The sequence below is a fragment of the Eschrichtius robustus genome, chromosome 13, assembly GCF_028021215.1.
Source record: "Eschrichtius robustus isolate mEscRob2 chromosome 13, mEscRob2.pri, whole genome shotgun sequence".
In the NCBI taxonomy this organism is placed as follows: Eukaryota; Metazoa; Chordata; class Mammalia; order Artiodactyla; family Eschrichtiidae; genus Eschrichtius; species Eschrichtius robustus.
In genome coordinates, this window is record NC_090836.1 from 41,238,168 (window position 1) to 41,250,503 (window position 12,336).

A 12,336-nucleotide genomic window follows, 5' to 3' on the forward strand; every position below is an offset into this window, starting at 1 on the left:
AGAACCAGACTCATATATGGCAGAAACTTTGGGATTTTAAAACTAGGAATTAAACTATGATTAATATGCTAAGGACTCAAATGGAAAAAGTGGACAACATGCAAGAATAAATGAGTGATGTAAGCAGAGAGATGAAAACTCTAAGAAGCAAAAGGAAAGGCTAGAAATCAAAAACACTGTAACAGAAATGAAAAATGCCTCTGATGGGCTTATCAGTACCCTGGACATGAGGAAGGAAAGAATCAGTGAGGTTGAAGATATGTCAATAGAAACTTCCCAAACTGAAAAGCAAAGAGGAAAAATAATGAAAACAGCAGAACAGAATATCTGGATACAAAGATGTAAATAAACTCGTGAACATAGATAATAGTAAAATGTAATAAAATAATTAGGAAAAGATGAGTTTTTAGTATTCACTACCTTTATTTTTTATTTTTTATTTTTTTTAATTTATTTTTTTATTTATTTATGTCTGTGTTGGGTCTTCGTTTCTGTGCAAGGGCTTTCTCTAGTTGTGGCAAGCGGGGGCCACTCTTCATCGCTGTGCGCGGGCCTCTCACTGTCGCGGCCTCTCTTGTTGTGGAGCACAGGCTCCAGACGCGCAGGCTCAGTAATTGTGGCTCACGGGCCCAGTTGCTCCGTGGCATGTGGGATCTTCCCAGACCAGGGCTCGAACCCGTGTCCCCTGCATTGGCAGGCAGATTCTCAACCACTGTGCCACCAGGGAAGCCCACTACCTTTATTTTTAATAAATATATTTTATTCAACTGTAAGTTTAGACAAATTATCTGTAATAATAATAATAATAATAATAATGGGTTAACAACCAGCTCGCAAAATTCCTGAAAATTTAGCAAGTAGCTCTCAAAAGTCAGTATGAACTGGCTCAGCACACTGCTGCTTGAAATAACTTTGAAAGTACCATATTCAGATTTATTATATGCATTATATACATATTTAAGGTTCCATTATATGCAGAACACTATGCTGAGGAAATTTGCATACATTATCTCATTTAATTCTCATAACTCTATGAACTAGATATCATAGCCCTTTTTTTTAATTAAAAAACTGAAGCTTAATCAGTTCAAAGTCAGACACCTAGAGGATGGCAAAACTAAGATTTAAGCCCAGGTCAGTGCTCTTTCTACTCACTGCTTTCTGCAAATAAGACTTGGGCAAGAAAAAGGGTAACTGGCACTTGTTTCCTGTGCCACTCCAGCCCCACTGTGAACTCATAAATCCTGTGCCTCCTTAGACAAAGGGAGTGTCAGTCATAGTAATTCTTCAGGACATTACCATGGTTACCAAACAGACTCCAGTGCTCCCGCCTGAACATTCCAGAAGAGGACAGGGAGGACCCAAGATGGCCTTCTTCAACTTATATCTATTAGGATATCAAAATTCCTTTCGGAACAAGAAAAGGGACACAACTGAAGAAACAAGTAAGGGGAACATAGAATAGAGGGTTAGAAGGGCCACTTCTTAGCCATTACTTTTCCTACTTTGGGTTAGAGTTTTATCCCCCAAGACTAACAATTATACTAGTTAAAATTATGGAACAAGGAAGATATCCATTCCCTCTCCTGTCATTTAATATCCTTATCAAGACACCCAATTTGTTCAAGTGAATAAGTGTATTCTTATTCATTTGCTCATTTAGTCAACATTTATTAAGCACCAACTATGTGTCAGGCTTTATGTTGGTGACTGGCGTTACAAAGATGGATAGGATTAGACCTCTCTCTGCCATAAAGTATCTGACCATCAGATGAAGATAAGCATGCAAACAAAAAAATTTGCAATATGGTGTATGATTCAATTAAATATGGAATGCTATGGAACCACAAAAGAGGAAGTACCTGATGCTACTGGATTTGAAATGAGAATAGGGTGATCCTTTAGAGAAGACCTCACACAGGAAATGCTTCCAGGACTGAGTATTAAAGGATGATTGGAGTTAACCAAGTAGATGACAAGGGAATACAGCACAGACAAAGGAACAGAGAATTGAGAGAGCCTTATTAAGTGAACTCCAAGTCCTTGGGTACAGATAAAGCATAGACAGGAGGTGAGAAGCAGGCCTTGAAAGCTAGGCAGGGGCCAGATAACTGAGGATACTGTTAGCCATGCTAAACCTTTTAACTTTATAGGGAACCATTGAAGGAGTTTTAGTAGGCAGTGAGTATATATCAGACCTGTATTATATCCACAATACCTAGCAGTACCTCACATAATAGAGGTTTAATAAATATATTTGTAGGGTGAGTGAATGAATAAGTGATACTAAGTGACTAAACTAATTCTAAAGGGAGGGTTTACAGGAAATGTGACAAGATTAAGGTCTTAAAAGATGAATTGCTTGAAAGCACAGAAATGAAGGAGAAAGGGTATTCCAGGCAGAACGGAGAACACATGTGAAGGAAACTAAGCGTGGGCAGGTACTGAAGCAAAAGTTGCGTTGGGGTAAAGGGAGGGGATAACTGGGAAAAAATAAAGCACAACGTTAAGATTGAGAAGGACTGATCTTGTACAGGCCTCCATTGGGCACTCTCTGTTCTCTTTCTAATTCCATCAAAGAAGCTCTGTTTCACGTATTCAGCTCTGTTTCACACATCCCACTAATGGACACTAGGAATCCCTTAATAGCCCTACACCAGCCCTCCCCTGCTTGCCCCCACCCAGCTGGGTCCTGGCATTATGCCACGGGGATGCTATTGTCTCCAAATTAGGAGTTCTTCACCCTCTCTCAGAGAAACACACTTGGCCTAACCCACAAATTTCCCTTGTTCCATTTTGGGTTATTATATATTGCCCTCCTGTTATGAGAGTTGAAAATTTAGCTTTCTTATACTATACCGTGTGCTTCCCCTCTCTCATCCTAGTTTTTCCAGTATAGTTATGTCACAGTTTTAGGTTTGTGGTAAGCAAAATTCTAAGAATGACCCTCAATGAACCTTGCCCTTATATAATCCCCTCCCCTTTGAATGTGGGCGGAACCTCAGAATATGATGGATAACACTCTGGTGATTGTTACTTTACATGGAAAAAAGGACATTATGTGAGTGGGCCTAATCTAATCACACAAGCCCTTTAAAAGCAGAGTGGTTTTTTCCAGTTAACAGCAAAAGAGGAATTCAGAGATTGGAAGCATGTGCAGTTTTGAAGATGCAGGGGGCCTCCATGCCAATGTGGGTGGCAGTTAGGAGCTGAGAGTGTCCCAGCTGACAGTCAGCAAGGCATCATTCATATAACCACAAAAACCTGAATTCTGCCAATAACCTGAATGAACCTGAAAATGGATTCTTCCCTAGAGCCTCCACATAAGACCCCAGCCCAGCCAACACCTTGATTTCAGCCTTGTGAGACTAAGCAGAGACTACCAGACTTACAGAACTGTGAGATAGTAAGTGGATGTTGTTTTTTTGTTTTGGGGGGGTTTTCTTACTATTTTTGGCTGCGTTGGGACTTCGTTGCTGTGCGCGGGCTTTCCCTAGTTGCGGCGAGCGGGGGCTACTCTTTGTTGAGGTGCACAAGCTTCTCATTGCAGTGGCTTCTCTTGTTGCAGAGCACGGGCTCTAGGCACGTGGGCTTCAGTAGTTGTGGCTCGCGGGCTCGGTAGTTGTGGCACACAGGCTTAGCTGCTTCGTGGCATATGGGATCTTCCTGGACCAGGGCTCGAACCCACGTCCCCTGCATTGGCAGGCAGATTCTTAACCACTGCGCCACCAGGGAAGCCCGTGGATGTTGTTTTAAGCCACTAAATTTGTGATCATTTGGGATGTAGCAATAGAACATGCAAGTTTAAATCTATAGTCTTGTAGTCTTACAAATATGTAAAAATTGTTCACTGCTAAGCCAAATAATGTCACTATAATAACTTTTCCTTTTTTGTTCAGTTTTTTGTTTATCCCTAGAGTTAAGAATTGCCACCATTTTTTTACTTGCTTAGTTCTCCAGGTAACTACTGTTACTTTTTTCCACAAATTACTTCAACAGCTCTATTAAATGCCCAATGATATTTTTTCCAATCACTCAAAACACAACAAATAATCTACCAAAACACAACAAATAATCTACCAATTCCTTTTTTCCCAAACTTCCTCTCTCCTACTCCTATACTCTGCCTTCTCCTACTCCTGGCGCATAGCTCTTGTCCTGAAACTTGCTTTTGCCTCTCTCCAAAGTTTTATTCCCTATTTCCTGGATCCCATGTTTTCTTTCTTGGTTTACTCTCTCCCTTTCCTGGAATATATCCTTGAATAGTTCTCTAAGAATGTGTAAGAGGTATATTTTTGAGTGAAGAATGATTTTATTCTACCCTCACACATTTTTTTTAATGAATTTATTTATTTATTTATTTTTGGCTGCGTTGGGTCTTCGTTGCTGCGCGTGGGCTTTCCCTAGTTGCGGTGTGCAGGCTTCTCATTGCAGTGGCTTCTCTTGTTGCAGATCACGGGCTTCAGGCGCGCGGGCTTCAGTAGTTGTGGCACGCGGGCTCTAGAGCGCAGGCTCAGTAGTTGTGGCGCATGGGCTTAGTTGCTCCGCGGCATGTGGGATCTTCCTGGACCAGGGCTCAAACCCGTGTCCCCTGCATTGGCAGGCGGATTTTTAACCACCGTGCCACCAGGGAAGCCCTACCCTCACACTTGATTGTCAGTTTTTCCAGATATGGAATTCTAGGTGGAAAATCATTTTCTGAGAATTTTGAAGTTATACCTTTATTGTCCTCTAACTTCCAGTTGGATTCTTTTGTGTATGATGTATTTCTCTCCAGAAGCTTTTGATTTTCTTTTTGTTCCCTAGTGTTCTGAAATTTCATGTTGGAATTTGCTGTAGATCTTTTTTCATTCACTGTGATAGACATTCCCTGAGCTTTTTCAATCTGGAAATTTGTGCACTTCATTTCTGACAAATTTTTCTTTATTATTTCTTTATTAATTTATTCTCTATTTTCTCTCTTCTCTCCTTTTGGAACTTCCATTTGTCAGCTCTAAAACCTCCTGAACTGATCCTCTAACTTAATTAATCTTTCTCTATGCTTCCTTTGGGTTCTAAAACATTTACTCTTTGGGAGGTTCCTCAATTTTATCTTCCAACCTTCTGTGTTAATTATCTATTGCTGTGTAACAAATTACCCTAAAACATAGAGGCTTAAAACAATGAACATTCATTACCTTATTGTTTCTGTGAATCAGGCATCCAGAAGCAGTTTAGCTAGTTGGTTCTGGCTCAGGGCTTCTCTTGTGGTTGCAGACAGGATGTCAGCAGGAGGTGCAGTCATCTCATAGCTGGAGGCCTCAGTTCCTCTCTGGCTATTGACAAGACACCTCAGTTTCTCACCACGTGAGCCTTCCAATAAGCTGCCTGAATGTTCTCACTTGGCAGCTAACTTTCCTCAGAGCAGGTGATCAGAGAGAGTGAGAGAGAGTGGAAGGAGGAAGGAAGCCGCAATGCCTTTTTATGACAGTCTCAGAAGTGACTGTGACTTCTACTTTATTCTCTTTGTTAGAAGAGAATTACTAAATCTAGCCCACACTCAAGGGGAGGGGTAATAAAGAAGCTGTGGACCTACAGGAAAATCACCATACCTTTGTATCAGAACATTTTATTTTGGTTACTATATTTTTAATTTCCAAGGGTTGTTTTTGGTCCTCTGGTTTTCCTTTTCCATATCTTCTTTTTTCTTTAGGGATATTATACTTTATTTGAAATTCTCTTCTGTTCTCTGCATTAGCTCTGTTTCCTCTGCGCCCTTTTTCCTATGAGTTTATTTTGATCTCTATTTTCCTCATTGATAACTATTGTCAAATAACTGGTGATCCTTGGCTCTCCATTGTAAGTTAAGAGTGAGGAACTAAAAAGCTGACTAGAAGCCTGTAGGGCAGGGGTAGTTATCCATTGTGGGCTTCACTGGGAGCTTTCCTCTGGATCTCTACATTTTCTCCAGGGAAGAACACTATAATTGCTTCTCTGGGGATTGGTTACATGTTTGTCTGCTAGCATACTGGGATCAAGACAGGAGAAGGGGGCACTGAGTCTCACCTTTGAGGATCTTGATTTTCACTTAATCATCGTATTTTTAGTCTTGCACCATATGCCGTCCCTCACAGTAAATCTTGTGCAGGAGTGCAGTGCCTCCAAGATTCAGTTCCTCCAGAGAACTCTCTTCTTCCCCAGTTTTATTGAGATATAATTGACGTATAACATTGTGTAAGTTTAAGGTGTACAATATGTTGATTTGATACGCTTAAAATATATTGCAAGATGATAACTACCATAGTATTAGCTCTAATACCTTCATCACGTCACGTAATTGCCATTTCTTTTTTGTGGTAAGAACATTCAAGATCTACTCTCTCAGTACCTTTCAAGTACATAATGCAGTATAATTACCTATAATCACCATGCTGTACATTAGATCCCCAGAACTTATTCATCTTATAACTGGAAGTTTATACCCTTTGGCCAACATCTCATCCCCTCACCCCCCCAACCACCATTCTACTCTCTGTTTCTGAGTTCCGCTTTTTTAGATTGCACGTCTAAGTGAGATCATACAGTATTTGTCTTCTTCTGTCTGACTTATCTTACTTAGCATAGTGCCCTCAAGGTTCATCCATGTTGTTGCAAATGACAGGATTTCCTTCTTTCTCATGACTGAATAATATTTCATGGCATATATATATATACATCACATCTTCTTTATCCATTCATCCATTGACAGACACTTAGGTTTCCATATCTTGGCTATTGTGAATAATGCTGCAATGAACATGAGAGTGAAGATATCTCTTCAAGATCCTGTTTTCACTTCCTTTGGATATATAGCCAGAAGTGGGATTACTGGACAGAGAAATCTTTTATCTCCTTGTTGAGGCATAGTGGTTTGCCTGGTTGTGCCACATGCTCTGTAGACAGAGTTTCAGTGACCACCTTCCTGTTCTCGGACCTAGTCTCTACTCCTACCTTCTGTGGTACCTGCTACATTCTAAGGTTTGAGCCTCCCAAATGAATTAGCTCAATTCTAGGTGTATCCTCCACTGCAGACACTTAAGTTAAAACTTTTCCTATTCTGATAAATTCGTTACTACCCCTCTATCTACTTTCCATTTTTCAAAAGATATTTCCACTGAAATATATCATCTTGCTATTGTACCCTTGCTCTCTCTCTCTTTGACCCTGAAGGTTAATGCCATTATTGTTATTGTTATTTTGATGTGATTTTAGCAAATTTAGGAGGGAAAGGAAATAAACTTTATGGTTAATTAACCATCTTTAAAATGTATTTTCATGATATAATTTCAAAATTATAGAGGGCTTCCCTGATGGTGCAGTGGTTGAGAATCTGCCTGCCAATGCAGGGGACACAGGTTCGAGCCCTGGTCCGGGAAGATCCCACATGCCACTGAGCAACTAAGCCTGTGCGCCACAACTACTGAGCCTGCGCTCTAGAGCCTGCCCGCCACAACTATTGAAGCCCACGCACCTAGAGCCCATGACTTGCAACAAGAGAAGCCACCGCAACTAGAGAAAGACCCAACGCAGCCAAAAATAAATTAATTAATTTTTTTTTAATTATAGAAAAGTTGTAAGACTGGTACAAAAGAAATTCCCTATACCCTTTACCCAAATTAGTCAATTGTTAATATTTGGCCACATTTGCTTGCTCTCTCTCTCTCCATATATATATAATTTATATATTTACATATCTATATATAAACATCTATTTTTTTCTCAGCTAGTTGAGAATAAGCTGCTCATATTATATCCTTTACTCTCAAATATTTCAGTTTGTATTTCCTAAGAATAAGAACATTTTCTTAGATAACAACCCACAGTATAGGTATCAAACTCAGCATTCATTCATTCATTCATTCATTCATTTATGGCTGTGTTGGGTCTTCGTTTCTGTGCGAGGGCTTTCTCTAGTTGCGGCAAGCGGGGGCCACTCTTCATCGCGGTGCGCGGGCCTCTCACTATCGCGGCCTCTCTTGTTGCGGAGCACAGGCTCCAGACGCGCAGGCTCAGTAATTGTGGCTCACGGGCCCAGTTGCTCCGCAGCATGTGGGACCCTCCCAGACCAGGGCTCGAACCCGTGTCCCCTGCACTGGCAGGCAGACCCTCAACCACTGCGCCACCAGGGAAGCCCCAAACTCAGCAATTTTAACACTGATACAATACTATTTAATTATCTATAGTCTATATTACAATTTTGCCAATTGTCCCGTTAATGTCCTTTAGAACAAAATTTTTCCTTCTAGGATACAATTAAGGATAAGACTGATCATAGAAATAGAAATAATTGGTTAATCAATTATTTGATTGGTTAATTAACCAATTAAATTGGTTAATTAATTATTGATTAATCAATCAATCCAGTAAGGATTGCATTTAGTTGGCATGCCTCTTTAGTCTCCTTTAATCTGGAACAATTCCTCTGATGCTTTGTTTCATGACAGTGACAATTTTAACAGTACAGGCAAGATATTTTATAGAATTTTTCTTAATTTGGGTTTGTCTGATGTTTCTCAAGAATAGATTAGGTTTAAATATTTTTGGCAGGACTAAGCAATATTATGTCTTCAATACATCACATCAGGAGGCTTGTGATGTCATTTTGTCCCATTATTGGTGATGTTAACTTTGACCATTTGATTAAGGTGGTGTTTTCCAGTTTTCTCCACTGTCAAGTTACTATTTTTGTTTTGTAATTAGTAATAATTTCCAGGAAGATACTTTGAAAAAACGTAAATACCCTATTCTTCATCAAACTTTCGCTTACTAGTTTTAGTATATAATGATGGTTCAATTATTTCTATGGTAGTTGCAAAATGGTAATTTTCTAAATCACATCCATTTTAATTCAAAGTGTAATTTTTTAAAGTTTGAGTTTTTCCAAAGCATTCAATTTCATTTTTATACAAACCACTGCTCTTTTTTTTAATATCTCATAAATTTATTTAATGCTTGCTTGATACATTTTATGTAGAAAGGTTGGGACTGTTTGCTTTGGGTGCCCCTGGTAAATCTCATGGAGGCACTCACTGCTCTTTTTTCAAAAATACATATTCCATTAGTTTAAATAATATATCATTAAATTGCAATATTGCAATTACAGAATAAACCTGGCATAAATTGTTTGGGGAGAAAAACCACAGTTGACTCTTGGTATGCACACAGTTCAACTGGTGGGAGCATAAGTGTACAGGTATACTCGAGAGTAGCTCTTGGCTGCAACTGGAGTGTTGCAGGCATTTTTTAATATGTTTTTCAGAGGAAATGGAGAACATTAATTAATCTAGCAAGTCTATTCAATGGAGTTTCTTTTTTTAATATTTATTATTTATTTATTTATTATTTATTTACTTATTTAGGCTGTGCTGGATGTTATTTGCGGCATGCGGGATCTTTAGTTGCAACATGCGGGATCTTCATTGTGGCATGCGAGCTCTTAGTTGCAGCATGCATGTGGGATCTAGTTCCCCAACCAGGGATTGAACCTGGGCCCCCTGCATTGGGAGCCCAGAGTCTTACCCACTGGACCACCAGGGAAGTACCCTCAATGGAGCTTCTTTAGAAGAGCTTCTAATGCTAACACATATATTTGGCATCTAAGGAAAAAAAAAAAAAAAAAAAAAAAGGTCATGAAGAACCTAGTGGCAAGACGGGAATAAAGATACAGACCTACTAGAGAATGGACTTGAGGATATGGGGAGGGGGAGGGGTGAGATCTGACAGGGTGAGAGAGTATCATGGACATATATACACTACCAAATGTAAAATAGCTAGCTAGTGGGAAGCAGCTGCATAGCACAGGGAGATCAGCTCGGTGCTTTGTGACCACCTAGAGGGGTGGGATGGGGAGGGTGGGAGGGAGGGAGATGCAAGAGGGAAGAGATATGGGAACATATGTATATGTATAACTGATTCACTTTGTTATAAAGCAGAAACTAACACACCATTGTAAAGCAATTATACTCCAATAAAGATGTTTAAAAAAAAAAAAAAAAAAGAAGAGCTTCTACTATATATATAATATTGAGCTATTCACACTTAATAGTCTAAAATACATCAAGAAACTAGGGCACCTTGGACTTCCCTGGTGGTCCAGTGGTTAAGACTCTGCGTTCCCAATGTAGGGGTCACGGGTTCGATCCCTGCTGGGGAACTAGGATCCCGCATGCTGCACAGTACGGCCAAAAATAACAAAAAACAAAAAGAAACTAGGGTACCTTAAAGGATTACTGATAAAAATATAGATAAGTGTCCTGGACCAAGTTGGAGATTGCTGAATATTTGCCAAATTCAGTATGTGAGTTAGGATGCAGGGGAGGAATAAATGTGAGATCCCTTTCCAGACACATTTTAGATGCTTAGAATTCCTTGTAGTGAAATATCACCCAAATGAAACTAACATAATATTTTATGTAAACTATATTTCAATTTTTTTAAAAAAAGAAATACCTCCCAAAGATAAAGATATCTGGTAGAAATTGACAAGATATCCTAAAATTCATATGGAAATATATAGAACCCAGAATAACCAAAGCAATCTTGAAGAATAACAATGTTGGAGGACATACTTCCCAATTTCATATCTTCTACAAAGCTGCTATAATCAAGACCGTGTTATATTGGCATAAGAAGTGCCATATAGATCAGTGAAATAGAATTGAGAGTCCAGAAATAAACCCTTAATTTATGGTCAGTTGATTTTCAACAAGAATGCCAAGACAATTCAATGGGAGAGAATAGTCGTTTCAACAAATTGTGCTGCAAAAACTGGATAATAACATGCAAAAGAATGAAATTGGACCCCACCTCACACCATATACAAAAATTTACTCAAAATGGACCACAGACATAAATGTAAGAGCTAAAACTTTAAAACTCTTAGAAGAAAAATCTTCATGACCTTGGGATTAGGCAGTGGTTTCTAAGAAATGACAACAAAAGCATAAGTGACAGAAGGAAAGATAGATAAATTGGATTTCATCAAAATTTTAAACTTTTGTGCTTCAAAGTTCACTATCAAGTAAGTGAAAAGAGGTTTTTTTTGTAAATGTTTGGATTACAAGACAGATTTAAAATAAATAAGTATAGGGACTTCCCTTGTGGCACAGGGGTTAAGAATCCGCCTGCAGGGGACACGGGTTCAATCCCTGGTCCGGGAAGATCCCACATGCTGCGGAGCAACTAAGCCCGTATGCCACAACTGCTGAGCCCGTGTGCCACAACTGCTGAAGCCTGTGCACCCTAGAGCCCATGCTCCACAACAAGAGAAGCCAACGCAATGAGAAGCCCACACATCTCAACAAACAGTAGCCCCCGCTCGCCACAACTAGAGAAAGCCCGCACACAGCAATGAAGACCCAATGCAACCAAAAATAAAATTAAAAATTTAAAAAAAAAAGAAGAAAACACTTTGTAAATTAATTTGGAAAACTTTCCTCATAGGACATAGCCCCAGAAGCCTAAGAGTAAAGATTGACAATTTTTCCTAGATAAAAGTTATAATTCTGTATCAAAAGACATCATAAAGTTAAAAGGCAAGAAAGAGACTTAAGAGGGGAATTCCCTGGCAGTCCAGGGGTTAGGACTCTGTGCTTTCATTGCCAAGGACCCGGGTTTGATCCCTGGTCTGGGAACTAAGATCCCACAAGCCGTGCGGCACAGCCAAAAAAATAAATAAATAAAGGAGAGACTAAGGGAAAATATTTGCCATATACAGGTGTTTGTGTGTGTGTGTGTGTATATATACACATATATTTACGTATATACATATATACACACACCTCTATATACACACACACATACATACATATATTCATATTTATAATTTATATATATAATTTCAGAATACATAGAAACCTCCCAAGTAAGGCACCAATCCAGACTCCCCTTCTCATCCAACATCAGATAATTATTTATTGGGAACTGATTGTGCCAGGCACTGTGTTAGGCACTAGGAATACAACAGTGACTAACACAGACAATAAACAAGTAAATAAATAAACAAGCTATTCACAGAATATAACAAGTACTGGGAAGGATATAAGGGTGGGAGAGTTGATGCAATGGATCCGAAGTTATAAACTGCTGGCCAGAGGGCCAGACTCAGCCTGCAGAGTGATTTCTTAAAAAAATTTGGACCCACATCTAAAAATCAGGAGATTTTATGTAAAACCCACATTTCTGACTTCTCTTAAAAATTAGAACTGGCCACACTGGCCCTAAATTCCTACATGACCACAAATGGCCAGAGCAAAGTAGCAGCTGCCCCTTTAGATGGGACAGGCTTCTTAGTTGTTTTACTCATAAACGTTATCTGCC

At 39.3% G+C, this 12,336-nt stretch overlaps 1 protein-coding gene across 3 annotated transcripts in view; it reads left to right on the forward strand.

Moving 5' to 3' along the window:
- The window catches only part of SPMIP11 (sperm microtubule inner protein 11), a 110,606-nt gene that overhangs the window by 80,965 nt on the left and 17,305 nt on the right, over nt 1-12,336 (forward strand). The window contains exon 1 of one of the 3 annotated variants that reach the window (XM_068559824.1): nt 1,367-1,445. The exons of the other annotated variants lie outside the window; for them this stretch is intronic. Coding sequence (XP_068415925.1) covers nt 1,367-1,445 — 79 coding nt within the window. Of the gene's footprint in view, nt 1-1,366; nt 1,446-12,336 lie in introns of those variants that run through there. 3 annotated transcript variants of the gene reach the window in all.